The sequence below is a fragment of the Ranitomeya variabilis genome, chromosome 7 (assembly GCF_051348905.1).
Source record: "Ranitomeya variabilis isolate aRanVar5 chromosome 7, aRanVar5.hap1, whole genome shotgun sequence".
Taxonomy (NCBI): Eukaryota; Metazoa; Chordata; class Amphibia; order Anura; family Dendrobatidae; genus Ranitomeya; species Ranitomeya variabilis.
This window is the reverse complement of record NC_135238.1, coordinates 71,031,967-71,058,458: the sequence shown is the minus strand read 5'-3', so window position 1 is coordinate 71,058,458 and position 26,492 is coordinate 71,031,967. Positions and strand designations below refer to the sequence as shown.

Genomic DNA, 26,492 nt, shown 5'->3' with positions numbered 1-26,492 from the left:
TGATCTGCTCTCACTTTCCGGCCGGCAGACAGTCAGAGCGGGAAGCGGACAGCAAGGGACCTGACGGACATCAGATGGTGAGTATGTACGGTTTTTTTTTTTTTTACTTTTACGCTGGTAACCACGGTAAACATTGGGTTACTAAGCGCGGCCCTGCGCTTAGTAACCCGATGTATACCCTGGTTACCAGCGAACGCATCGCTGGATCGCTGTCACACACAACGATCCAGCGATGACAGCGGGAGATCCAGCGACGAAAGAAAGTTTCAAACGATCTGCTACGACGTACGATTCTCAGCAGGGTCCCTGATCGCAGTAGCGTGTCAGACACTGCGAGATCGTAACGATATCGCTAGAACGTCACGAATCGTGCCGTCGTAGCGATCAAAATTGCACTGTGTGACAGTACCCTTAGTCTCAGGAGAGATCGCTCACTGCTGTCTATTATTAGTTACCATAGCTGAGCCTGGAGAGGCAGCGGTGACCATGCGCACAGACTGAGTCTGAGCAAGATGACAAGACGGACATCTTTGCTGAGCAGCATCCACTGCAGTAGGGACTGAATGGGAGACCGCAGATAAAGGTAGGGCTTGGGATCTATCCTGGGCAGAGGAAGAATCCCAATGCCTAACACCATCTAACATGAAGGACCTTGAGCAGCTTTGCCTTAAGGAATGGGCAAAAATCACAGTGGCAAGATGTGAAACACTCATAAAGACTTATCCAAAGCAACATGCAGCTGTAATTGCCATAAAAGGAGGCTCTATAATCTACTGACTTTAGTTATACGCACTGAAATTTCAGTTATTTTGCACTATTTTGTTGTTTGCTTCACTATAAAAAGAAAACAAAATAACCACAGCTGTAGGCATGTTCTCTACATTAACTGATGCAAACCATAAAAAAACAGTAAAATTCCAGGTTGTTAGGCTGTAAAACATGAACAATGCCAAGGGGGTGAATACTTTCACAAGCCACTGTATAACTAGGGAAGTGAGTTTCCTCTATTCAAAGGATTGTCTCAGACACTCAGAAGCCAGTGGTCAGTGATAAATACTGAGGTTTGCATTGAGCTAATAATTATGGGAGCTATATTTTCAGCGTCATAGCGAAGGGACGAACATAATGCATTTAGTCCCATCACCGTTAGACTGGCTGAACACATCCAGCATAATTCAGATTGATGATGCTATCCATGCCATGTTTCATTTCTATAAAAAGGTAAAAAATTCTAGGAAACATAACGATTTCTCCTTCTTGGGACCTCCAGGGTCAAAGATATTCTGAAAATTGGGGATTTCTTAAAATGCTAAAAGACCTAGCACATTCCACGTCCAGCCCCCATATGAGCTCAGCAATGGGAGGTATGTGGGCATAATGTTGATCTAATAAAAATCAGAGTTTGGGTTTCTGCCAGTGTTCAGTCCTGGTAGTTACAGCTTGTTGTAGTATAGACTGTTTTCTTCAGGAGTACCTCCCTCCACCATGCTCTGAAACATGTCCATAATACAGGTTTAGCACTTTTATTGTGTTATCCCTTATAGTTTATGTGACTGTATATACTGTAATGTTTCGTTCCCATTTTTTATCATCTTTGTATTTTTTTATGCACTGCCTACCTTTATGGATTAAATATATAAAATTTAATAGCTCTGTTCCTCTTGCTCTGTAAACCGCACCCCTAAAACCATATGCTACCTGTAATATGTGTCCAGGCTGCCTGTTTAAATGATTGTTGGTGGCAACTAGTAGTTCCTTTTGTTTTCGTGGAGTTGGAAGTGATTATATCAGGGTGTATATATACAGTATATTTATATGTAAAGCATTGTGGAATATTTAGCTTATTTAAGCAATGCATAAAGAAATTGATTTATTTATATATATTTATTCCATGCAGTAGAATTGGAGGTGTATATGCCATATGCTCACTGTGTGTTCCCCAATAGCTGGCTTAGTGGAAGAAACAGCCACAGCCCCGTCCATTACTCATCAGTCAATTGCGCAATTGTATTGATGATTGGAAGCAGTGCAGTTGCATCACCTTGCAAATTGGGGCAGTAGTGGAATTTGTGTGATCTCTTTGGCTTCCTCTCTTTACAAACTGGTGAGAGCGGTAGGATTACAGAGCATTAGTGATCTACGGTGAGGAATCATCCCTATCTTTAAAAACTTGCAAGGTTTCTGTGAAGATTCTGTACAGAGTTTTAAAGATCAGATTCAGTGTTTATTTATACCTAGGCCAATATTGTACATGTAGCAATTACATTTCTCCTACCAATCTTGTTTTTCTATTCTATCATTTATTTGGCGAATGACTGCTAAGACGGCAGCTGCTTATGAGGAGCACACACAAGCTGTGTTGATCTTTTTGTGTGAGTAGCGAGGTTTTGATGGGTCAGATAAGACCATAGTTATGTTTATCTTAGTTTTAGTAGAGGATGATGCCTGGGACCAAAAGAATGTGGCATCAGTGCCTAGGACCAGTGGAGCACAAAAAAAGCTGTGCTGATCCTTTTCTGTGAGTAGCGAGGTTTTGATGGGTCAGATAAGATCATAGAGATGTTGATCTGAGTCTAAGTAAAGTATGATGCCAAGCATTGGTGCCTGGGACCAGTGGAGCACCAGAATGCCAGTTGTGGATACAGTTTCAGAAGTGTAACCCATAGCCTGGGGTGATGGGAAAGTGTTATCCACAGACCATCAGGGGGGTTGGGAAATTGTGTCCTACAGCCTGCCAGAATTAGGGAAAAGTGTTACCAGCAGCTTGTCATGGTGATGGTAAAATGGTACACACAGCCTGTGAGGATAGTGGGAAAGTAGTATACCCAGTCTGTCAGGGTGAATGGAAAATATTCCTCACAACCTGTCAGGCTAATGGGAAAGTGTTGTTATATCCCAGGGAGGAATCCTACATAGTGCTATCGCTCGCAGTCAAAATGCAGGCAGTGTGGTGTGGTGCCTGAATTCTGAACCCTCATCATCTAGCGGGATAACAGAAGTTAGTGACCCGAGCAGGTCTCAAAGGATTCCTGTGAGGTTGGGCCTTAACGTCACTTCTGGCTACCTCTAGCCAAGAGTTTCAGACTGCACTACTCGTAGATGCCAGTCTTGAGGCACTGAGTGACCTCATGGAAAAATCCATCTCTGAGTCCAAGAGGGAGAGTGTATTGTGGGATTCAGGGAGGTTGTGCCATGAGATGTCTTTGTGAGAAGATCTGTAAATCGGTCTCCAATGCCACCTCTAAAAGGAGGAGGTATCATAGAGAAAAATTGTAAAATCCATAAAGAAATCTCCTGGGAGGGAACATATCACCCTCACAAGGAATATATGGGATTAATTAAAACTGGGGAAGTAAGAAACTAATTATAGCTGATGAATTGAGGGACATATATTTCAACCCCATTGAAGAAGGAGCTCTTGACATGAACAGGTAATTACAGCATCAGATATCTGCTCTAAGAGTAAGTCACTAATAATAATCTTTACTTTTATATAGCGCTAACATATTCCGCAGCGCTTTACAATTTTGCACACATTATCATCGCTGTCCCTGATGGGGCTCACAATCTAAATTCCCTATCAGTATGTCTTTGGAATGTGGGAGGAAACCGGAGTACCCAGAGGAAACCCACGCAAACACGGAGAGAACATACAAACTCTTTGCAGATGTTGTCCTGAGTGGGATTAGAACCCAGGACTCCAGCGCTGCAAGGCTGCTGTACTAACCACTGCGCCACCGTGCTGCCCATAAGTATACCACTAAGTATAGGATTCATATATACAGAGGTGTTGAAGTGCAGGGGCTTCCTTTGTTCAAAGAGATCAATTTAATCTGTTCAAAGGATTGTCTCAGACACTTTGAAGCAAATGGTCAGTGGTGAATATTGGGTTTGCATCATTCCGATATTTATGGGAGATATATTTTTGATATCGTAGAGAAGGGATGAACATAACGCATTCACTCATATCACCCATAGGGCTGGCTGAACACATCCAACGTAATTTCAGATGGATGATGCTCTCCATACCCTGTTTCAACTCTATAGAAAGATAAAATAATGAGATGAAACATAACAACTATTTCTCCCTCCTTGGTCCTCCAGGGGTGAAGAAATCCTGAAAGTTGGGGATCTCATAAAATTCTAAAAGATCTAGCACATTCCACAACTAGCCCTCATATGAGATCACCAAGGCGAGGTAAGTGGGGCATAACATTGATCTAATAAAAATCAGAGTTTGGATTTCTGTGAGGGGCCAGTCCTGTAAGGACACAGGTTTAGCACGTTTGTTTTGTTATCCCTTTTATTGCACGTGATTGTATATACTGTATTGTCTTGTTCCTATTTTGTATAATCTTTGTATATTTTTAATAAACAAATTTAATAGCTCCATTACTCTTGCTCTGTAAACCGCACCCCTGAAGCTGATAGCCATGTGCTATATGTCATGGGTGTAAAATTGCCCAGTATAAATGATTGGTGCTGGCAACTAGCAGTTCTTTTTATTATTGTGGAGTTGACAGTGATCATATCGGAAAAAAATATATATACATATGTTAGGGGTCAAGTTCCCGCCTCTGCACAGGGGGAATCTCGGGCCATCTCCGCTGCGGTCTCCCATTCTTCTCCTGCCGCAGTGGAGCCTGCTCAGCGGAGACATCGGTCCCAGCGTCTCGCTCACTCTGACTCTGTACAGAGAGTTACTGCTGCTTTTCCTGCTTCTGCCATTGGAGTCAGTGCTGGGCAGCGGCGAGCAGACGCTTCTGGGGCTAAGTCCTGCTTTTCTCGTTCTAAGCATGCCCAGAGTAAGATCTCTCAGTGGAGATCGAGGGTCACATGATCAGACACTGCAGCTAAGGCCATTGGTCCTTCAGGAAGGTCCTGTAGGTGCTCACGCTCTGTGGCAGCCTCTCATTGGTCCTTCTAGGAAGGTCCTGTACATGCTGCAACTATTTAAGGCTCGCATCGCCGCACGGCCATGCGCTAGTATTGTTCTATGTTGTACTTTGTGCCAGTGTGGTCACGTATGATTGTGTTCAGGGACCCGGCTGAAATAAGCCCCTAGAATGCTGGCACCTCCGGCGAGGAGTTTGTGTGTTTGAGTATTCAGGGACCTGGCTGAAATAGGCCCTAGCATGCTGGCACCTCCGGCATGACCACTGACTGCTCTCATTTGGGTAGTTAGCCTGTGCCACTGTGAAGGTTAACAGGGCGCAGTGCTTTGAGTTCACGGCTACTCTGTGAAGTAACAGAGGTAGCTCATACCGCCATTTAGTTCCGCCATTTGCTAGCAGCAGGTACTCCTGCAAGGTGGACCCCGGGCTGCGAACGCATATATCATAATAAAGTCTTTATATCCATTTGGTGCGTTCCGCTAGCCCTAACAACATATATATATATATATATATATATATATATATATATATATATGTATATATATTCATATATTCCATGCTTTGGAATCAGACGTGTACATACCATATGCTTACTGTGTGTTCCCTAATTGCTGGCTTACTAGTAGTAATAGGCACGGTAATGTCCATCACTTGTCAGTCAATTGTAATTGTCCTGACGACTGGAGGCAGCGAGCTGTGTCCCTTGACAAATTGGTGGAAGCAGTGAGATCTGCGTGATCTCTCCGGTGTTCACCCCTGACACCAGTATATATCTTCCTTGACAATTAATTAGCTGGCACTCCCATACACATTAGACTGTCAGCCGAACCCTTCAATATTGGTAAGATCGGCCGTGATTTGTCTAATTTGTATATGGGCATTTAGTCAGGTCTAAATTGGTGACAGGGTATCATGCCTGAACACCTACCAGTTAGTGGAACTCAGCAACAACTATCGAACTGTAAATAGTTTGAATATATGAATAGTAGGCAACTATGACTTAAATTCAAACACATTTAGATTTGGGGGGGAGAATTTTGATCTCTACTAACTTTCAGAAAAAAGTGTTTCAAAGCTAAATGGAGCTGTCCAACAACAGAAAAAGATAATCACTGTTCATCAAATGTAAAATAAACTTACCGTGATTTACTAAACTCAGCGGATCATCTGATCTTAGCACTCATCATGGTGTCCCAGGAGTTCTGAGCTTCTGTTTAGGTGTAATTTTGCACAGAGAGATTTTTTCAACTCCTTTCTTTCTCTGAATCAGACATGACTGAGAAGAGGGTTGGCTTAGCTAATAATTTTGAGTCAGACAGTCACTATATATACATCATCTGCATAGAAAGGGAAGGCTGCTCTCTGCTATTTCGGAACTTCACATCTTAGCAGAAGCTTTGAACTTCTGAACAAATGATATAAAGAGATTCATATAGCTTTAACCCCTTCATGACCTATGATATATAGGTATATCTGCATCATGCATTCACCTATATCAGCATGCTAGATATACCACGATATGGTACAACCAATGGTGTCATTCAAAAATACAAACTAGTCTAAAAAAAAAGCCCTCACATGACCATATTGATGTAGAATTAAAAAGTCATAGCTCTGGGAAGAAGGGGAGCAAAAAATTAGAATGCAAAATTGGAAAATCCCAATGTCATGAAGGGATTAAAAGCACATTAGTACTTTTTTCCATTAAGGTCACAAAGCAAAAAAAGTGACATTTTTGGCTTGTTGAATCTATTAAAGTCTAATATGCACAATTGCTAAAAAAGACATTTATATTATATAATATATATATATATATATATATATATATATATATATATATATATACTGTATATATATACAGTAGTTATACTTTTAGTAAACCTTTAACGTAATACCAGTTCTCCTACAACTTCTTCATTAAATAAGCACTCATATTATTTTTTTGTATTCCCAAAACTTGTATAAATTTTATAAAGTTTTAAAACTCTCACTGATCGCCATCATCTGCAGTGTCCAAGCTCCACATTATCAACTATGAAACAGGTAAACATTTAGTAACCACAGCAACTCGGTCACAAAGTGATAGATCACACAAAGTTACAAAAACGAATGCTGAGGCACATAGTACATAAGAGCCACCAATGTTCTGCTGACTTAGTAACTGCAGAACTTACATCCCAGTCTCCTCTGGCATTAATATTAGCACAACAAATTTGCAGCAACAGCTTCATGCTATGGCTTTCCATGGCCAAAAAGTGCATGCAAACTGTACATGATGAAGCCTACTGCCAATCACCAGTTAGAGTGGTGTAAACCATACCACTACTGGAATCTGAAACACTGGAAATGTGTTGTGTGGAGTGACAAAGCATGCTGCTCTACCTGGTAATCTGAAGGACTAAGTTTGGAAAATTCCAGAACTGCATTGTGAAAATTGTAAAGTTCGGTGGAAGGTAGTGCCATGGGGTAATTTTTCATGGAGTGTCTTACGCCTTTTATGCCAGAGGAGGGAAATCTGAATGCTTCAGAATTTCAAGGCATTTCCATTAGATGTATGCTTCCAACTTTGTGGTGACAGTTTTTCCAAAATGTAAAGTCCAAAAACGCTTAGTTTGGTGAAATTGGTGTTGAGAAACTTGCGTGGCAGCTCAGAGCTGGAGAACACTGACCTCTACCTCATTGAAAACATTGGACCTCTTGACCAACATTGGTGTCTAACCTTTTAAATTATCTTCTGGATAAGGGGGAACAAATTCCTACATTCACACTCAAATTTTGTAGAGATCCTTCTCACAAGAGTGGAAGATGTGTTAATTGCCAAGCGAGTCTAACTCCACATTAATATCCATTGATTTAGATTGATAGGTCATACAAACTTCTGTAGATGTAATGTGTATATATATACTTCTCCGTATATATATATATATATATATATATATATATATATATATATATATATATATATATATATATATATGTTTTGGTTTCACCAGTGTGTATGGATCTTACCTAACAATTTGATTTGCAGAGAATTTGTTCTCTGCAAATTGAATTTTCTTTATCTCACTCCAGACTATAGAGCATAATAAAGGTAAGATGGGAAAATGAAAACTGATGCCTCACCGCTCACCTGTTTTGCTTTCCTTGCTGTTCACTCGCTGGTCCTCCATTGTTCTTTTTTCTGCCATCATATGCCACATCTCTAGCCTTTTCACTTGCGATTGGGACTTCAGGACTCTCATGTTGTGAGGTTGCAGTATTTTTGTAACGTTGGGGCACATTTGAGTGCCAGGATGTCCAAGACCTAGTCAGCCCCCAAAAGTCCTGGCATATAGTGAGGAGGCCCGAGATGTGGTGTGCATTAGCATTAAAATGAGGCATAGCCATATAGGTTAGCGACAAGGTGAGATTTTTTTTTTGTTTTATTATTAACATTTTTCTGGTCCTCTGCTGTTCAGCAAAATGGCGTCCAGCTGGCCACCATATTGCTGAATACTTGTAGAGTGAATTACAATTTTTTTTTTAAATTTGAGAATTTAATACATTTGTTCATTTCTAGTTCTTATTGTCATAAGGTCTGAATGCCACAGAAAAGGTCTCCTTGGAGACACTAGGGTGGGGGGTTCAATGTAATAGGAACATAAATGGTGTTTGTTTTATCTATAGAGAATGGCCTCCATTTGTTAATTGGCATGCTGAGATCATTTTGAAATGGTTGATATAACATTGTGGTCCACTGCACAAGAAGCAGAGCTGTTTTCACAGTTTGATAATCAATGCATCACTGAACACAATTCTTTGAAATCCATGTTTTTGTTTGTCCCCAGCTTAAGCGAACAGCTGCAATTACCGTTACATACAATTGAATGTTAATTTGAAAAAAAAAGTAACAAATACTGATACCAATTTGTAAACTGCAAACTGCCCTTTTTTGTTCTAACACTGAAAAATAATACACTTATCTCAGTGTCAGCAGTTGTACAGAGTGTGATGTCTGTTGTGCATGTTTGTGCAGATATTGCTGAATGATGATGAAGCATGAAATGCACAGAGTGCAGGATTATACTTGCTAATTTACTTTGAACACACTGTAATACTTGGTATTAAATTAGTCTAAATGTCTTAGTAATTTAATTCTTATATTGGGGACCGTTACCACTATAAAAGAAGAAAGGATTATTTTTAAAGAAATAAAATAACATAAAAAAATAGATTAAATAAGAATTTCCCCAATAAAGTTTTATTGTTTGGTGCATTTGTAATGTTCACCTGGTACATCGCTGTGTTGCTATTTTTTTTATCGATCACAGTACTGTATATCTACTTTATCAAATCTGTTCCATGTGACCCAGACTGAATCATGCCTATGTGTATCAACAGTGAGTCATATTCTATTTTAATTTCTATGACTTTCACATTAAGGCTCCCAAAAATATTTAAAGAACTAATTTTGGTTCTATACATAAGAATCTGTATGATTTGGAGAGTTAGAGCTTGGGTCATGTGATATAGCAAAATTATCGGAATGGAAGTGATAATACAGAAATGCAATAATCAGGAACAAAAATAGACAGCACAATTATGTACATTACCAATAGACCAAACAATCTTTTTTTCTGTGTACCTTCTTAAAGGGATTCTGCCAGCAGGTTTTTGCTACCTCATCTGAGAGCAGCATAATGTAGGAAAATATACCCTGATTCCAATGATGCATCACTTAGCTTACTGGGTGCAGTAGTTGCGACACAATCAGAGTTCTTAGATGTAGCATGTAGCAGCGCTCGCACCATAGCTCTCTATGTGCATAGTCTATTGACAGTGAGCAGCTTATCAGAGGAGGGGGTGTGGTCAGACAACTTGGAACATGGGAGCTAGCTTGGACAATGACGATGTCTTAGTGATAAAACCTTCAGTGTAAGTAAGCATCAGCACATTGCTGAATTCAGTATTTTAACCCGTTCGTCATGCTGTCATCAGATTCCCTAGCAAAAACCTGCTGACTGATTCCCTTTAGCAACTTAAGAATCTACAGCTTAACTGAATTTAAAAAGAGTCATCTCACTAATGACATTGATGCTGTATCACTAGAATGAAGATTATATGATTAGCCTTTGACTACATGGTATAGGGAATGTGGCTTTGAACAGAAATTTACATCTCTGTAAAGTTTTCTTTTGCCATAAGCATCACTGTTTCCTTGGCATTCTTCTTAGAAAATGATAATTGTATATCAGAGGTGGTCCCAAATAAAGTTGATTAAAATTTTATCCAGGTCCAGCAGCCACATTGGTTTCTCATGGCAGCTGTATCAGAGTCTTGTGACCCTCGAACTATCTTCGACATTTCTTATGCCTCTCCTGATTATCAGCCCAGTATAAGGTCATGCATGCATTCCATTACAATATAAATATGATGGTGCAGGTTCTACAAATCAGAAGAGATGTTGGGGCTGCCTTCAGGTAGTAGGAGGTTTGGAAGGCTCTGGTCTGAAGGCCATGGACAACCATAGTGGCTGCTGGACTAGGAACCTGCAAATCAACTCTATACTTGAAGTTTATATGTGTTGGGCTCTCCATGCATGTGGTGGGACAGTGACACAGCCACAACACATGCAGCTGCAGTGTCGGACAGCTGATCAGCCGGGGCGCTCCTTGTATCTGGGTTCCCTCTGTAGCTTATTCAGCAGGTGCTATAACTAGCTGAATAAGCACGGACCCAATCAAATTCGCTCAACTCTATTAACCATACCATCTAGCTTTTGATTTTTTTTTGCTTATGGTTCACAGACATATTTTCTCTGTTCTACCGTCTTTTACAGATCTACAAATTTTTACATATTGAATACATTTTTAAGTTTTGCTAATATTTGATTATACTTATATTTCCTGAGATTGCATCCTAGCACAATAATATTAACTTTTAGCATCTAATTAACAATCATAAACACTTGAAAATTTCTCTTATTTTTTTTTTAGGGTGGTTATGCTGCCTATCGATATGCTCAGCCTGCAACAGCTACAGCAGCTGCATATAGTGACAGGTAAGGGCTGTTAATATTACTTTTTATGTGTTTCATTGGACCATTTATTGCTGTAGGGTATACTGGGGTATGCACATGTACAAAATGTTAGCATTAAAAGAGCTGCATCCTTATCATGACGTAAACATCAAAAAGATGAAACCTTGTTCATATATATGTATATAAAACTGCTTCTAAAAGTATGAACATCCGAATACAAAACAAATATAAAATATAGTCTAAGAATGAAAAAAAAACATCAGTCATAACTGTTTTATAATTAATATTTTATCATATATTTCTAGTGGACACTATATAACTTTTTCTGATTATGAAGCATTTTCTTTTAGAGAAACACTCCAGGTTATGCTGAGATCAGGGCCCAAAGGGTTGCATGACATCTATCCTTGGTGGTCTTGTATCATGCGCCACAAAATGAAATTATTAGCCACAAATATAAATTAACTGTTAATGAATGGATGCAAACATCACAGGACTTGAGTTATCGGTCCTCTTAAAATCAAAGAAAAAAAAATCCAGGCCTTCCCAGTAAATATCCTTCAGTAGCCCATGCAAGAATTCATGTCTCTGCTGTGATATCTTCAAGCCAGAAATACACTTTTCTCTCAGGACTACGTTCAAGCATGTAATAATATATAGATTTTTCCTGGGGTATTCATGTAAGGCAGCATTTATTTTGGCTCTTATTATATTTTTACATACATTTTAGTGATGAGCGTGTGTGCTCGGATAAGGTGTTATCCACGCATGCTCTTGTGCTAATAGAGTATTTTCGGTGTGCTCGAATACGATGTTTGAGTCGCCGCTCCTGCATGTCTCACGGCTGTTCGACAACCACAACACATGCAGGGACTTCCTGTTTGTTAGGCGACCCCTACATGTGTTGTGGCTGTTGAACAGCCACGAGACATGCAGCCACGATGACTCAAACATAGTATTCCAACACGCCAAAAATACTCTAATAGCACAAGAGCATGCGCGGATAGCACCTTATCTGAGCATGCTTGCTCATCACTAATACATTTTTATTTCTTTACTTTCACATAGCCCTTGATTTATACCTACATTCATTTAATACTGCAGTTTATATTCATTATGCCAACCTTCACATGCAAACAATTTACATCCACAATGTCAGTAAATATAATCTAATTTAAAAATCCCAGGCGTAAACTTATAATAATAATAATAATACTTTTTTATTTACCTTTAAAAATAATCTCATATCTTTCAATATAATAATTAACATTATTATTTTTATTTGACTTTTATTTAAAACTTTTTGTTTTTTCAATTTTGATTTAAAATGTTACATATAGTTTTCTTCTTAACAATACTTAAACAATAATTTTCTTTCACATCTAACACATAATGATAAAACTTATAATGATCTTCTAAATTCATGTTTTAACCTTCTGATGATAGAAAAGAGAATCTGTTTTGCCAAACAGTTAAAAAGACAAATTTGTTTTCTTCAAAGAAGTATTCGAAATAATAAAGCAATATTACATAAATAATAGAATTATTCTTTTAAATGAAGAAATCTAATAGCTTCATTAAAAATATTAGTGGATAGAAAATATACCATAGAGTAGGACAAGGTTATTTACAATAATACAAATGTTACACAAACTTAAATCTATATAAAAAAAAGTTTACATGTGGCAGATTCGATGCAAAAATGTATTTTCCGATTCATGTTAATGCTTTTTTCGGAAAAATATGTACCTGCTTTAGAAACAGAATTTTCTGCAACAACTCTTACCCTAAATGTTTTTCCTAACGTAGAATTTAAGTACATATTAATTAGATAAGCTAAAGGTTTTAAGATTTTAAAGTTTTTAACAGCTGGCACTCTCAAGATTACAAGATCAGGGATATTACCTCCCTGTCTTCGCAGATATATGTCCACACTCTCTTAATTCATCTTAATATTAACAAGATATTATGTTGAAATAATCAATAAGGCTGTTTCAGTATATCCTAATATGCAAGTAGCCTCTTCAAAGAAGAAGAGGTCAGAAATGTTTGAGCCACCTATTGGAAGTAGAAATCTTAAAAGTCAATATCAACTCTTTAAAGAGCTTTGCTACATGACTTAGGATAAGAAGCCAAGCCAGACATCACACCACTAGACATTTGTTTCGGGGCGTTTACTAGTGATGAGTGAATATACTCGTTACTTGAGATTTCTCGAGAATGCTCGGAGGTCCTCCGAGTATTTTTTAGTGCTCGGAGATTTAGTTTTTCTTGCCACAGCTGAATGATTTACATCTGTTAGCCAGCATAAGTACATGTGGGGGTTGCCTGGTTGCTAGGGAATCCCCACATGTACTTATGCTGGCTAACAGATGTAAATCATTCAGCTGTGGCAAGAAAAACTAAATCTCCGAGCACTAAAAAACACTCGGAGGACCCCCGAGTGTGCTCGAGAAATCTCAAGTAACGAGTATATTCGCTGATCACTAGTGTTTACTCATCATCAGAACAAAGCAGGACAATTAGTTTAGCTGGGTGATTGGCCTTGCAAGGATACTTACAGGCTATGCAATGCTCCCCTGAGAATTTAAACATGTAGATACTTTCAAATATGAAAGATACTATAAAGCCGCAGTGGATATTAAAAAGTAAAATAACATAACATATAGCAAGTTCTTATGTCGACTCCCAGAGATATAACTTAGATTCTAGTGACAAATTTTAGTAATATCATGGCTGAATACCTTTTTTAGGGTTGCCAGTAGCTGGACAGCCCTAGAGAAACATATGACTTCAGAACTAATCAATGGGGAACACTGATCTAGAGGCCGTACCATAAAGGTGGTTGAGAAACGCCTTAAATAGAGAAAGCATATATAGAATTAATTATGAATAATTGACAAATTTAAAAAACTAAAAACTTTTCATGGTAATGTTGTCTGCTAATGCCAGCTCAACAAGATAACATTTGTACCATCAACATTTTATTTAACACATTAGTAACTGTTCATCTGGTTATTCAATTAAATTACAATTAATTATCAAAGTGTATAGAAAACCATTTATGAAAATTAGAAAAATATTCTCTTTTCGTAGAGCAAACATTGCTAGAAAAATATGAAACCTACAATTAAATGTCCATATATGTGCATTATCATTCTACTCTAAATATCAAATTTAACATGCCAATATATTATATATTGCCTCCGGTATATTTTTCTGTTGTCAAAAGATTAAATTTATCTAAGCAGTTAAATTAAAATATAGCTTGACAAAATATTTATAATGACTATAATACTGAAAACACTTCTTAAATGCTAAAGTACCCCAAATAAAATTAATAAAACACTCCCATATAAAATTAAAAAGGCATGCGCCTCTAGGATTGGTGCCATTCCAGCAATGTCAACACCATGATATCGTTATTTCATAACGATCATGACTGCTAATTTAGCGCAGCCTTAACAATTTCAACAGACTTTAAAATGCTTTGTAAATGTATTTTTTGACCTCTTGGGAACACAATGTAAGCAACAAATGAATGAATAAAAAGGTAAACCAGGGGGGAGGAAAGAGAGCCACAACTAGATTGAACTGAATTGTTATTTTTAGTCCTGTCCCTGTAGGAAAAAAAAACAAAAAGGGTACAAAAATGAAAATGTATTTTAGTGCACCCTTGTGGTTGTAAAAGAAAAAGAATAGAAAAATATAATTGCATTCTAGTTATTTTTTACATTCCTTCCCAGTATAGATTGCACACACACACACACACACACACATATATATATGTATATATATATATATATATATATATATATATATACCGTATATACTCGAGTATAAGCCGACCCGAGTATAAGCCGACCCCCCTAATTTTGCCACAAAAAACTGGGAAAACTTATTGACTCGAGTATAAGCCTAGGGTGGAAAATGCAGCAGCTACCGGTGAATTTCAAAATTAGAAATAGATGCTCCATACCATTCATTATGGCCCCATAGATGCTCCACATAAAGCTGTGCCATATATAATGCTCTGCACCGTTCATTATGGCCCCATAGATGCTCCACATAAAGCTGTGCCATATATACAATGCTCTGCACCGTTGCCCCATAGATAGCTGTGCCATATATATAATGCTCTGCACCGTTGCCCCATAGCTGTGCCATATAGTGCTCTGCACCATTGCCCCATAGCTGTGCCATATAGTGCTCTGCACCGTTGCCCCATAGCTGTGCCATATAATGCTCTGCACCGTTGCCCCATAGCTGTGCCATATAGTGCTCTGCACCATTGCCCCATAGCTGTACCATATAGTGCTCTGCACCGTTGCCCCATAGCTCTGCCATATAGTGCTCTGCATAGTTGCCTCATAGCTGTGCCATATAGTGCTCTGCACCGTTGCCCCATAGCTCTGCCATATAGTGCTCTGCACAGTTGCCTCATAGCTGTGCCATATAGTGCTCTGCACCGTTGCCCCATAGCTGTGCCATATAGTGCTCTGCACCATTGCCCCATAGCTGTGCCATATAGTGCTCTGCACTGTTGCCCCCTAGCTGTGCCATATAGTGCTCTGCACCATTGCCCCATAGCTGTGCCATATAGTGCTCTGCACCGTTGCCCCATAGCTGTGCCATATAGTGCTCTGCACCGTTGCCCCATAGCTGTGCCATATAGTGCTCTGCACCGTTGCCCCATAGCTGTGCCATATAGTGCTCTGCACCGTTGCCCCATAGCTGTGCCATATAGTGCTCTGCACCATTGCCCCATAGCTGTGCCATATAGTGCTCTGCACCGTTGCCCCATAGCTGTGCCATATAGTGCTCTGCACCGTTGCCCCATAGCTCTGCCATATAGTGCTCTGCACCGTTGCCCCATAGCTGTGCCATATAGTGCTCTGCACCGTTGCCCCATAGCTCTGCCATATAGTGCTCTGCACCATTGCCCCATAGCTGTGCCATATTGTGCTCTGCACCGTCCATTATTGCCCCATAGCTCTGCCATATAGTGCTCTGCACCGTTGCCCCATAGATACTCCACATAAATCTGTGCTGCTGCTGCTGCAATAAAAAAAAAAAAACACATACTCACCTGTCTTGCTTGCAGCTCCTCGGCTCCATCTTCCCGGCGTCTCTCCGCACTGACTGATCAGGCAGAGGGCGCGCGCACACTATATACGTCATCGCGCCCTCTGACCTGAACAGTCAGTGCAGAGAGACGCCGGGAAGATGGAGACAGCGCCCGGCGTGTGGAACGCGGACAGGTGAATATGCGATACTTACCTGCTCCCGGCGTCCCGCTCCTTCCCCCTGCCTGTCTACGGTGCCGCAGCCTCTTTCTCTATCAGCGGTCACCGGCACCGCTTCATTAGAGAAATGAATAGGCGGCTCCACCCCTATGGGAGGTGGAGCAGCCTATTCATTTCTCTAATGAGCGGTCCCACGTGACCGCTCAGGGGAAGAGGCTGCGGCACCCGGAGACAGTGGGACGTGCAGGGGGGGGCGCCAGGAGCCCCGGAAGCAGGTAAGTATATGACAGTGCTCACCCGCCAACCCCACCACCGATCATGACTCGAGTATAAGCCAAGGGGGCACTTTCAGCCCAAAAATTTGGGCTGAAAATCTCGGCTTATACTCGAGTATATACGGTATATATATATATATATATATATATATATATATATATATATATATATATGGCATACAAGTTAGGCTCCTCTTATCACAAAAGAAAAGGAGACAGATGTTATCTGAACATCCAAGCAAGGAAAAAATGTAATCCCCTAAAGCCACATGTATAAAAGAAAAACAAAATGAACGACAGAAACTGTCCTGGTCTTAAAGTTGGCAACTTACATATTATTATGTTACTGTATAATCCATATTATTATTATTATTATTATTATTATTATTATTATGCTACAATTTGTAAACTAATCAATAGCTGATATGTTTATCCGGATTTTAGAAAATATATTTAGACATATATTCCCAGACACACACAATGTCATTCTATCTTGTACCTTATTGCAAACTCATTCAATTACCTCACCCCCCTTCCCTCAATATGTCTAAGTACACTGTCCTTCCTATAAACAGCTTTCCATTTTCTCACATTTGTTTGCTGATGGACAGATTGTTATGACAAATAAACACATTATATGCTTAAAGTGAACCTGTCACCAGGTTTGGCCGATATGAGTAACGGCCACCGCCTTTCAGGGCTTTTATACGGAATTCTATAATGTTGTATATCTGCTTCCAACCCGACCTGCAAGACTAGAAAAATACCTTTTTTTTATACTCACCCGCGGGGCAGCCGGTCAGAAGAATGTCGCTGGTCTTGGTCCGGCGCCCCCATCTTTTTATGATCCCCGTCCTCCTGCATCATCTACACAGTCTCCTCGGCACAGCATTCCTGTGCAGGTGCACTTTTCTGCCCTGTCGAAGGCAGAGCTAAGTACTGCAGTGCGCTTGCACCAGGGATCATTGACCTTTCCCTCCACCTGTACACTGCAGTACTTTGCTCTGAGCTTAACATGGCAGAAAAGTGCACCTGCACAGGAGTGCTGTGCTGAGGAGAAGCGTCATCCATATGAAGCAAGCAGGAGGACGGGCATCGCAAGAAGAAGGGAAGTGCCGGACCAAGGAGAGCGACAGCCATCTAACCTGGACCGCCCTGCAGGTGAGTATAATAAAAGTTATTTTTCTTCTCTTGCAGGTCGGGTTGGGGGCAGATATACAGCGTTATAGAAAGATGTATATCAGCCCTGAAAGGTGATGGCCAAATCTCTTATCGGCCAAACCTGGTGCCAGGTTCCCTTTAACTCTATTAATCACATTGTATATATGTGCGGACATTACTAATGGAATCTAAAATACATATACAGTAGTGAGAGGAGAAAAAGGAAAGTTCAAGATGGAAAAATATACTGGATTATTTGCAATCTTTTATTGAATCATGGAAAAACCCACAAAAATGGTCTTATATTTCTTGTTTTTTTTTTAGAATGCATAACAATACATATATGTGTGGAATGATAGATAATGTGTAATGCATGCATACTTTGCAGTGATCCTTTATTAGTGCAGCAGGTAGATTCATTATGTAAAGGAAAGCAATTGCATGTGTAGCTGACGCATGCCTTGTCCTAAAGATAATAATGTTTTGTTGTTGTAATTGATATGCTCTTTTATCACTGTGTGGTCAAAATTTGCTTCCCTGAATGCCATGGTGGCTTTTATTCACTAAAATTAAAGGAAATGCTACATATTTGTTGCCATTCCATTTGAAAGAAAAAAGAGCAATGCAAGCATGTCATGGTTTTTTGAAAAAAACAATTGTGAAATTTATTTCATTATTTTACTAATGCTCTGCTGCAATGTGATTTTGCACATAAAATGTTGGATTTAAGCCTGTGCATGTGTTTTTGGTATACACTGTAATGATTGTGCATATACAAATCGTAATAGGTGTTTTGTTTTTTAAAAATTAAAAATAAATGCATGTTTGATTTTGTTTTTCGTTTATAGCAATGTTGTCCTTACAGATGCGCTTGTAGTCATAACTGAAAATGTTAACTATTACTGATATTATGTCCAAATATGTATCATATATCAGTCACCATACAAGATTTGAAATAGACATGACAATTAAACATTATAAGGTTTACTGTATGATCAGAGAAGGTGTTATATGATAAGCTGAAGTTATGTTAAAACTTGGCTACTTAAAGGGACCCTGTCACCCCCAAAATCGATGGTGAGGTAAGCTCACCGTCATCAGGGGCTTATCTGCAGCATTCTGTAATGCTGTAGATAAGCCGCCGATGTTACCTGAAAGTGGAGAAAAAGACGTTAGATTATACTCACCCAGGGGTGGTCCGGTCCGATGGGTGTCTCAGGTCCGGTCCGGGGCCTCCCATCTTCATTCCATGACGTCCTCTTCTGGTCTTCACGCTGCAGCTCTGGCACAGGCGTACTTTGTCTGCCCTGTTGAGGGCAGAGCAAAGTACTGCAGTGCGCAGGCGCCGGAAAGGTCAGAAAGGCCTGACGCCTGCACACTGCAGTACTTTGCTCTGCCCCCAACAGGCCAGAAAAAGTACTCCTGCGCCAGACCCGCGGCATGAAGAAGAAGAGGACATCATGGAATGAAGATAGTAGGCACCGGAGCGGACCTGAGACACCCATCGGACCGGACCGCAGCAGGACCGCCCCTGGGTGAGTATAATCTAACCTCTTTTTCTCCTCTTTCAGGTAACATCAGGGGCTTATCTACAGCATTACAGAATGCTGTAGATAAGCCCCTGATGACGGTGAGCTTACCTCACCATCGATTTTGGGGGTGACAGGTTCCCTTTAAAGGCTACAGTTTTCCAGTCTAATAGCCCAAAGGCTTGAATTGCTTATGTACAAGTGTTACTCCAGTGTCATAAAAAAAATTAGTGGAGTGTATATATATATACACAATCAATATTTTATTGAGATACACAACTACGCAATAAAAAAAGTGCATAGTTAGTTACATAGGTTGAAAAAAGACCTAGGTCCATCAAGTTCAACCTTTCTCCACCAATTATACATTTTGTCACTAATTTAACCATAACCCACAATGTTACATGTATCAAGGAAATCGTCCAGCCCTTTTTTTTAAAGCTGTTATAGTGTCTGCCATTACTACCTCCTGTGGTAGGACATTCCAAAGTCTGACTGCTCGAACTGTAAAGAACACTTTCCTATTTAGCTGCCAGAATCACCTGTCTTCCACCTATGGTGAGTGCCCCCTAGTTCTCAGTACGGTCTTTGGAAGGAATAAGTCATTTGCCAGTGTTTTGTACTGGCCACACATATATTTCTACATGTAAATGAGATTTCCTCTAAGGCGTCTTTTTTCTAAGCTAAACAAGCCCAACTTTTCCAACCTCCCATTATATGAGAGGCCTTCCATCCCTTGTGATAATCTAGTTGCCGCTTTTGAACTGACTCTAATTTCTGAATGTCCTTTTTACATGTGGAGCCCAAAACTGGATCCCATATTCTAGATGAGGCTTCACCAGTGATTTATGAAGTGGTAATAATACGTTAGGATCGTGGGATTTTATCTTTTTATACATCTTAAAATCTTTTTTGCTTTTGCAGCTGCTGCTTGACATTGAGTATGGCTGCTCAGTTTACTTGTGACCAGAATACCAAAGTCATTCTCCTGTTCTGTAGTCCTGAGTATACTCTCATTTAATGTTTATGTAGCAATAGGATTACACCGTCCTAGGTGCACTTTATATTTATCTACATTAAATTTAATTTGCCAAGTGTTTGCCCATTCAGACATCTTATTCAGATCGTTTTGCAATATTGTAATGTCAAGATCAGATTTTGATATCTTATATAGTCTGTTGTCATTAGCAAAGACTGACACTTTACTCTTAATCCCATTGACAAGATCATTAATAAGTTAAAAGTTAATAGTAAAAACAAAGAACAATGAAAGCAACTGTGCCACCTCATTGGCCTCCACCTCAGACCCGACACACGTTTTGTCCATACTTCATATGCCAGTGATATGGTATACAACTGATGTTGGTTAATTATTACACTATTTCATTTAACTTAACAGTGAATTTTTGCTACTATTAAAGACAATTTTTTACCTTCACCTATAACGCCCAGATGAAGTAGGGTCAAAACGTGAGTATGAGTTGGGTGGACAATGTGACACAGCTTACTATTATTTTTTGGGGTATGTCTAACTGTGTATCTTAATTTTTTCACTTCTGTTTTTAAATTTTTTTCATTACAATGCACAAAATCTCAATATATATACCATGCATAGCATGAAGAATTGCATTGCAATTGACTTTGAACATAATAATATTAATTAATAATAATTTTATTTATATAGCGCCAACATATTCCGCAGCACTTTACAAATTATAGAGGGGACTTGTACAGACAATAGACATTACAACATAACAGAAATCACAGTTCAAAATAGATACCAAGAGGAATGAGGGCCCTGCTCACAAGCTTACAAACTATGAGGAAAAAGGGGAGACACAAAAGGTGGATGGTAACAATTGCTTTAGTTATTCGGACCAGCCATAGTGTAAGGCTCAGGTGTTCATGTAAAGCTGCATGAACCAGTTAACTGCCTAAGTATGTAGCAGTACACACACAGAGTGCTATTAACTACATAAAGTGTATGAGAACATGATGAGAGGAACCTGATTATGGTTTAAGTTTTTTTTTTTTTTAATGGGCCACACAGGGATAGTTAGGTTAATGCGTTGAGGCGGTAGGCCAATCTGAACAAATTCGTTTTTAGGGCACGCTTAAAACCGGGGATTAATCATATTAACCTTGGTAGTGCATTCCAAAGAATCGGCGCAGCACGTGTAAAGTCTTGGAGATGGGAGTGGGAGGTTCTGATTATTGAGGATGCTGTATATATTTTGTGGAAGGTCGGCTCACTCAAATTCTCCCCGAGGTAGACAAACATGCACAGCAGCTCTCACATGAGCTTCAGCCTGGAGGCTTCCTTCCTCCAAAGAGCACAGCCTGAAAAAAAACAGTGTCTGGACATTTAACTGCTTCCAACCACAACCTTGAGGAGAACATCTGGTGAGTAGGCATCTCGCCCATCTGTTACCTACGCACCAAAACCCAGACTCTGGAAACCACTGATTTACTCTCAGCACATAACATGCTGGAGGGAAACTTATGGGTTTCACATCACGCAGGATAACAACCTGTGCAACACATATCTCCCCCATGTACGGTGACAGTGACCCTGTCACAATATATATATATACCCAGTCATATCTGGTAGCATTACCCATTCGTAGTATTTTGCCATCTGGTGGCTACCACTTGTTTTTATAATTTTGTCTTTATGTCTCTCATCGGCCTCCCCTTGCTTTTGTTGTTTCGTATTTTTACTATTAACTTTTTCATTTTATTTTTATTGTGTAGTTGTGTATAAATAAAATATTATTTGTGTATTTATATATATATATATATATATATATATATAGAGAGAGACTCAAAAAAGAGGCAGCACTCCATACTCATGGTGAAACATGTGGTAGGTTTAATCGACCCACAAAGCCCGGCTATGTGGGTCGATTAAACCTACCACATGTTTCACCATGAGTATGGAGTGCTGCCTCTTTTTTGAGTCTCTGTGAATCTAAGTAATCGTTGGACTGATTACCTGGGGCCCTGCACCCGAAGATAAGTACCATTGTTGTGCTGTTCCTTTTTTCTTACTATATATATATATATATATATATTCGTTTTTTTAAACGGGTTTTTTGTGTGTTCTTATTAATGATGAGCGAGTATACTCGTTGCTCAGGTTTTCCTGAGCACGCTCGGATGACCTCCGAGTATCTGTAAGTGTTCAGAGATTTAGTTTTTGTTGACGCAACTGCATGATTTACAGCTGCTAGCCAGCCTGAGCACATGTGGGGGTTGCCTGGTTGCTAGGGAATCCCTACATGTAATCAAGCTGTCTAACAGTCACAAATAGGATTGAGCGACTTTTATTTTTATAGGATCGGGTCGGGTTTCATGAAACCCGACTTTCTCAAAAGTCGGGTCGAGTGAAATCGGCCGATCCTATAAAAAAGTTGGGGTCGGCTGAAACACGAAACCCAATGCAGTGCAATGGGATACTATGGTTCCCAGGGTCTGAAGGAGAGGAAACTCTCCTTCAGGCCCTGGGATCCATATTAATGTGTAAAATAAAGAATCAAAATTAAAAATATTGATATACTCACCCTCGGACGTACCCTGGTACTAACCGGCAGCCTTCCTTCCTAAGAATGAGCGCGTGAATGACCTGCGGTGACGTCGCGGCTTGTGATTGGTCGCGAGCGGTCACATGGGCGGTCACACGACCAATCACAAGCCGCGACATCATCTAAGGTCCTTCCCGTGCTCATTCTTAGGAAGGAAGGCTGCCGGAAAGAAGCAGGGCGCGTTCAAGGGTGAGTATATTCCTATTAGGTATATACTCACCCTCGGATGCACCCTGCTTCTTTCCGGCAGCCTTCCTTCCTAAGAATGAGCGCATGAAGGTCCTTAGATGACGTCGCAGCTTGTGATTGGTCGCGTGACCACCCATGTGACCGCTCGCGACCAATCACAAGCCGTGACGTCACCGCAGGTCATTCACGCGCTCATTCTTAGGAAGGAAGGCTGCCGGTTAGTACCAGGGCGCATCCGAGGGTGAGTATATCAATATTTTTTATTTTGATTCTTTATTTAACACTTAAATATGGATTCCGATACCGATTCCCGATATCGCAAACATATCGGAACTCGGTATCGGAATTCCGATACCAGATTCAGAAGGTCGACGACCTCATGGCCGACCCCACACAGGGGTCGGGTTTCATGAAACCCGACTTTGCCAAAAGTCGGCGATTTCTGAAAATGGCCGACCCGTTTCGCTCAACCCTAGTCACAAATCATGCAGCTGCGGTGACTAAAACTAAATCTCTGAGCACTAACAAATACTTGGAGACCACCTGAGAGTGCTCTGGAAAACCCGAGGCACGAGTATACCCGCTCATCACTAGTTCTTATCTATATTGTAATTTTTGTTTTTAGATTATAAGCTTCTTTGAATTGCTTACCCATTGACAATCAAGGATCACTTCTCCGTTGCTCCCATGTGCAGTAGTTGTGAAACTATAGGAAAACAATGCAATTCAAGCCTAAGGGCTATTGAACTGTAAAACCAGAAAACCCCTTTGATATCAACACTCCAGTCAAAAAGAAGAATTAAGTCATCGCATTGTGTTTATTTATGTTCCTTATCTTTACATTGTAATGACTGTGCTTCCTGGTATTTGCTGTTACTTTATATTTCCTATAATATGGCATCAAGAAGTGTCTATCTGCATGATAAAAATTGTTTCAGGACAGTAAATGAGTCAGTTGTATATTAATTAGATCACCCTATGTAGAAGGCAGTTGGCAGCCGTACAAAGTTAAGCTACTCTTTAAAACATAATGGGCTTAATTATCTTAAAAATGATTTATTTGTAAATCTTAACAATTTTCAAGCCCCAACATCACTGGTGTCCAATTAGAATTCTGCAGGGGGTCAGTCATCATTGTATGGCCAATACAAGTTTCAACTACAGCCCAGAAAAAGACAGCAGGAGATCTCTGTAATGGTATTATTCAGGTAAAAGATACTATGAGGGCATGTAGAGCTAGATCACATTATACAAAAGCTTTTCATGGAGTGACTCTTAAATCCCAACATCTCTTGTAATTACTTTCCAAAATGGAAAATGTGTTTATGAGTTTCTAAATATTATACACTAGGTGATGGATTCTCATGGGTTTTTTTTTATATGCCAAGCGTTCACATATTTCCTTTTGTCTTCTAATGGGCTTGTTTTGGATCAGTTGTTCATTATTTTTATTCTTATGCACTGGATAAGTTGCAGCTGAAATAATTCTACATACAATTCTATCAGTTTCCTTTCTAATTATTTAATGTTTCAATCTCAAATTTTTAAAGATAATTTGATCATATACATATTTAGATGATTAATTTTATTTACTCTTTTTTACCAAAATCACTGTACATTTTGAACTTGCCTCTTTGAAATGTATGCATGCAAGAATACTGATTGTGAAAATCAATTTCCTAACTCTGAAGCACCAATATGAATTGTCTAGAGAAGCAACGAACTTGTTGCCCAAAGCAAACAATCAAGCTTCAGTTTTTAAGGTTCCTCATTTCCAAAAGAAATATAAAACTGAATCTGGTGCACATACCAGTGTCCTATGTCATGGGACTGTTGCGATTTTCATGTTCTCTTAATTATTTTCCACTCCTCTTGAGTTAACAGTTGCTTTATATCAGAAAATTGCCTGCACTGTAGGTGCTTGAACATCCTTTCCCTCACTTTCCAACATGCATGCTCCAGCCCTTGTCCAGAGTCTTGCCTTGCCTGAACCAAAATCTTGCATCTTTGTTAAGGCTAAATGACATACAAGAAAGGAGGAATTGAGAAAGAAAAATCTGCCCCTACCTTTTGTAATCCATCTTGGTGTCCTTGCATCTAGCGGTGGATTATACTTGATAAAAAGAGGACAACAAGATATTCAGAAGGCGGACACTTAGTCCTAAATTTAGATAACATCCAGTAGTGCAGAATTAATCTAAATATTTGTTTCGTCATGGCTGTTGGCCATAAATAAGGCACAACCTGCCGAAACATGGAGGTCGTTTATTGGCTACTGTCTTCTTTGATACCTTTTTTTTTTTTAAATCACAGTGGAGTTGCTGCTAACTCTTACGGGATTATTTCTGCATTGCTGGACTTTCTCTAAATTTGGGATTAAGAAGTCTATGAATCTAGGTAAATGTTTATGAAAGCTGCTGGTCCTCAACATCATAGCGGTGAACTGACTTTTGGTGCCTTGGGATACTTAATAGTGGGCACTTGTGAGTGATTTTTCTGGGAAGTTAATTTTTAATAGAATTAAATTGCCGATGTCCTATTTGATACATTATCTATAAAATTAGATCATTTTTTTGAAAATACAGTGACTGTCTAAGCAAAATATAACGTTAATAATTTTGAGGTGTCACAATCTCAAATTACATACCATACTGTATATAATGAGTAGTGTTGAGCGATACCTTCCGATATTCAAAAGTATCGGTATCGGATTGGATTGGCCGATATCCAAAAAATATCGGATATCGCCGATACCGATACCCGATACCAATGCAAGTCAATGGGCCACAATTATCGGAACGTAAATACCGTATTTTCCGGCGTATAAAATGACTTTTTAACCCCTGAAAATCATCTCAAAAGTCGGGGGTCATCTTATACGCCGGGTACGGCGTGTGCAGGGAGCGATCCTGGATGGTTCCCAGGGTCTGAAGGAGAGGAAACTCTCCTTCAGGCCCTGGGATCCATATTCATGTAAAAAATAAAGAATAAAAATAAAAAATCTGGATATACTCACCCTCCGACGGGCCCTGGCTCTCAGCGGTGCAACCGGTAGCCTCCGTTCCTAAGAATGCAGTGAGTGTAGGACCTGCGATGACGTCGCAGTCATGCGACCAGTCATGCGACCAGTCACAAGACCGCGACGTCATCGCAGGTCCTACACTCACTGCATTCTTAGGAACGGAGGCTGCCGGTTGCACCGCTGAGAGTCAGGGGCCGTCGGATGGTGAGTATATCCATATTTTTTATTCTTATTCTTTATTTTTTACATGAATATGGATCCCAGGGCCTGAAGGAGTGTCTCCTCTCCTCCAGACCCTGGGAACCATACGCACCGCACACGCCGTATAAGATGACTGGGAATAGGAACTTCTGATTTCAATTTCCGATATAGCAAAAATATCGGAACTCGGTATTGGAATTCCGATACAGCGAATATCGGCTGATACCCGATATTTGCAGTATCGGAATGCTCAACACTAATTGAGACAAAATGATGCATTCCATGAAATGTAAAACACATACTTCACAGAACTATGCATTTCTCCAAGAAATCATGCTGGAACTTCATAAAATGAAATTTGTGCCCTGTAA

General features: G+C 39.8%; 1 protein-coding gene across 16 annotated transcripts in view; it reads left to right on the top strand.

The window, feature by feature from the left end:
• The window catches only part of RBFOX1 (RNA binding fox-1 homolog 1), a 957,869-nt gene that overhangs the window by 839,879 nt on the left and 91,498 nt on the right, over positions 1-26,492 (top strand). For all 16 annotated transcript variants that reach the window (XM_077275267.1, XM_077275270.1, XM_077275261.1 and 13 more), the window contains one exon: positions 10,871-10,935. In XM_077275267.1, coding sequence (XP_077131382.1) covers positions 10,871-10,935 — 65 coding nt within the window. The remainder of the gene's footprint in view (positions 1-10,870; positions 10,936-26,492) is intronic.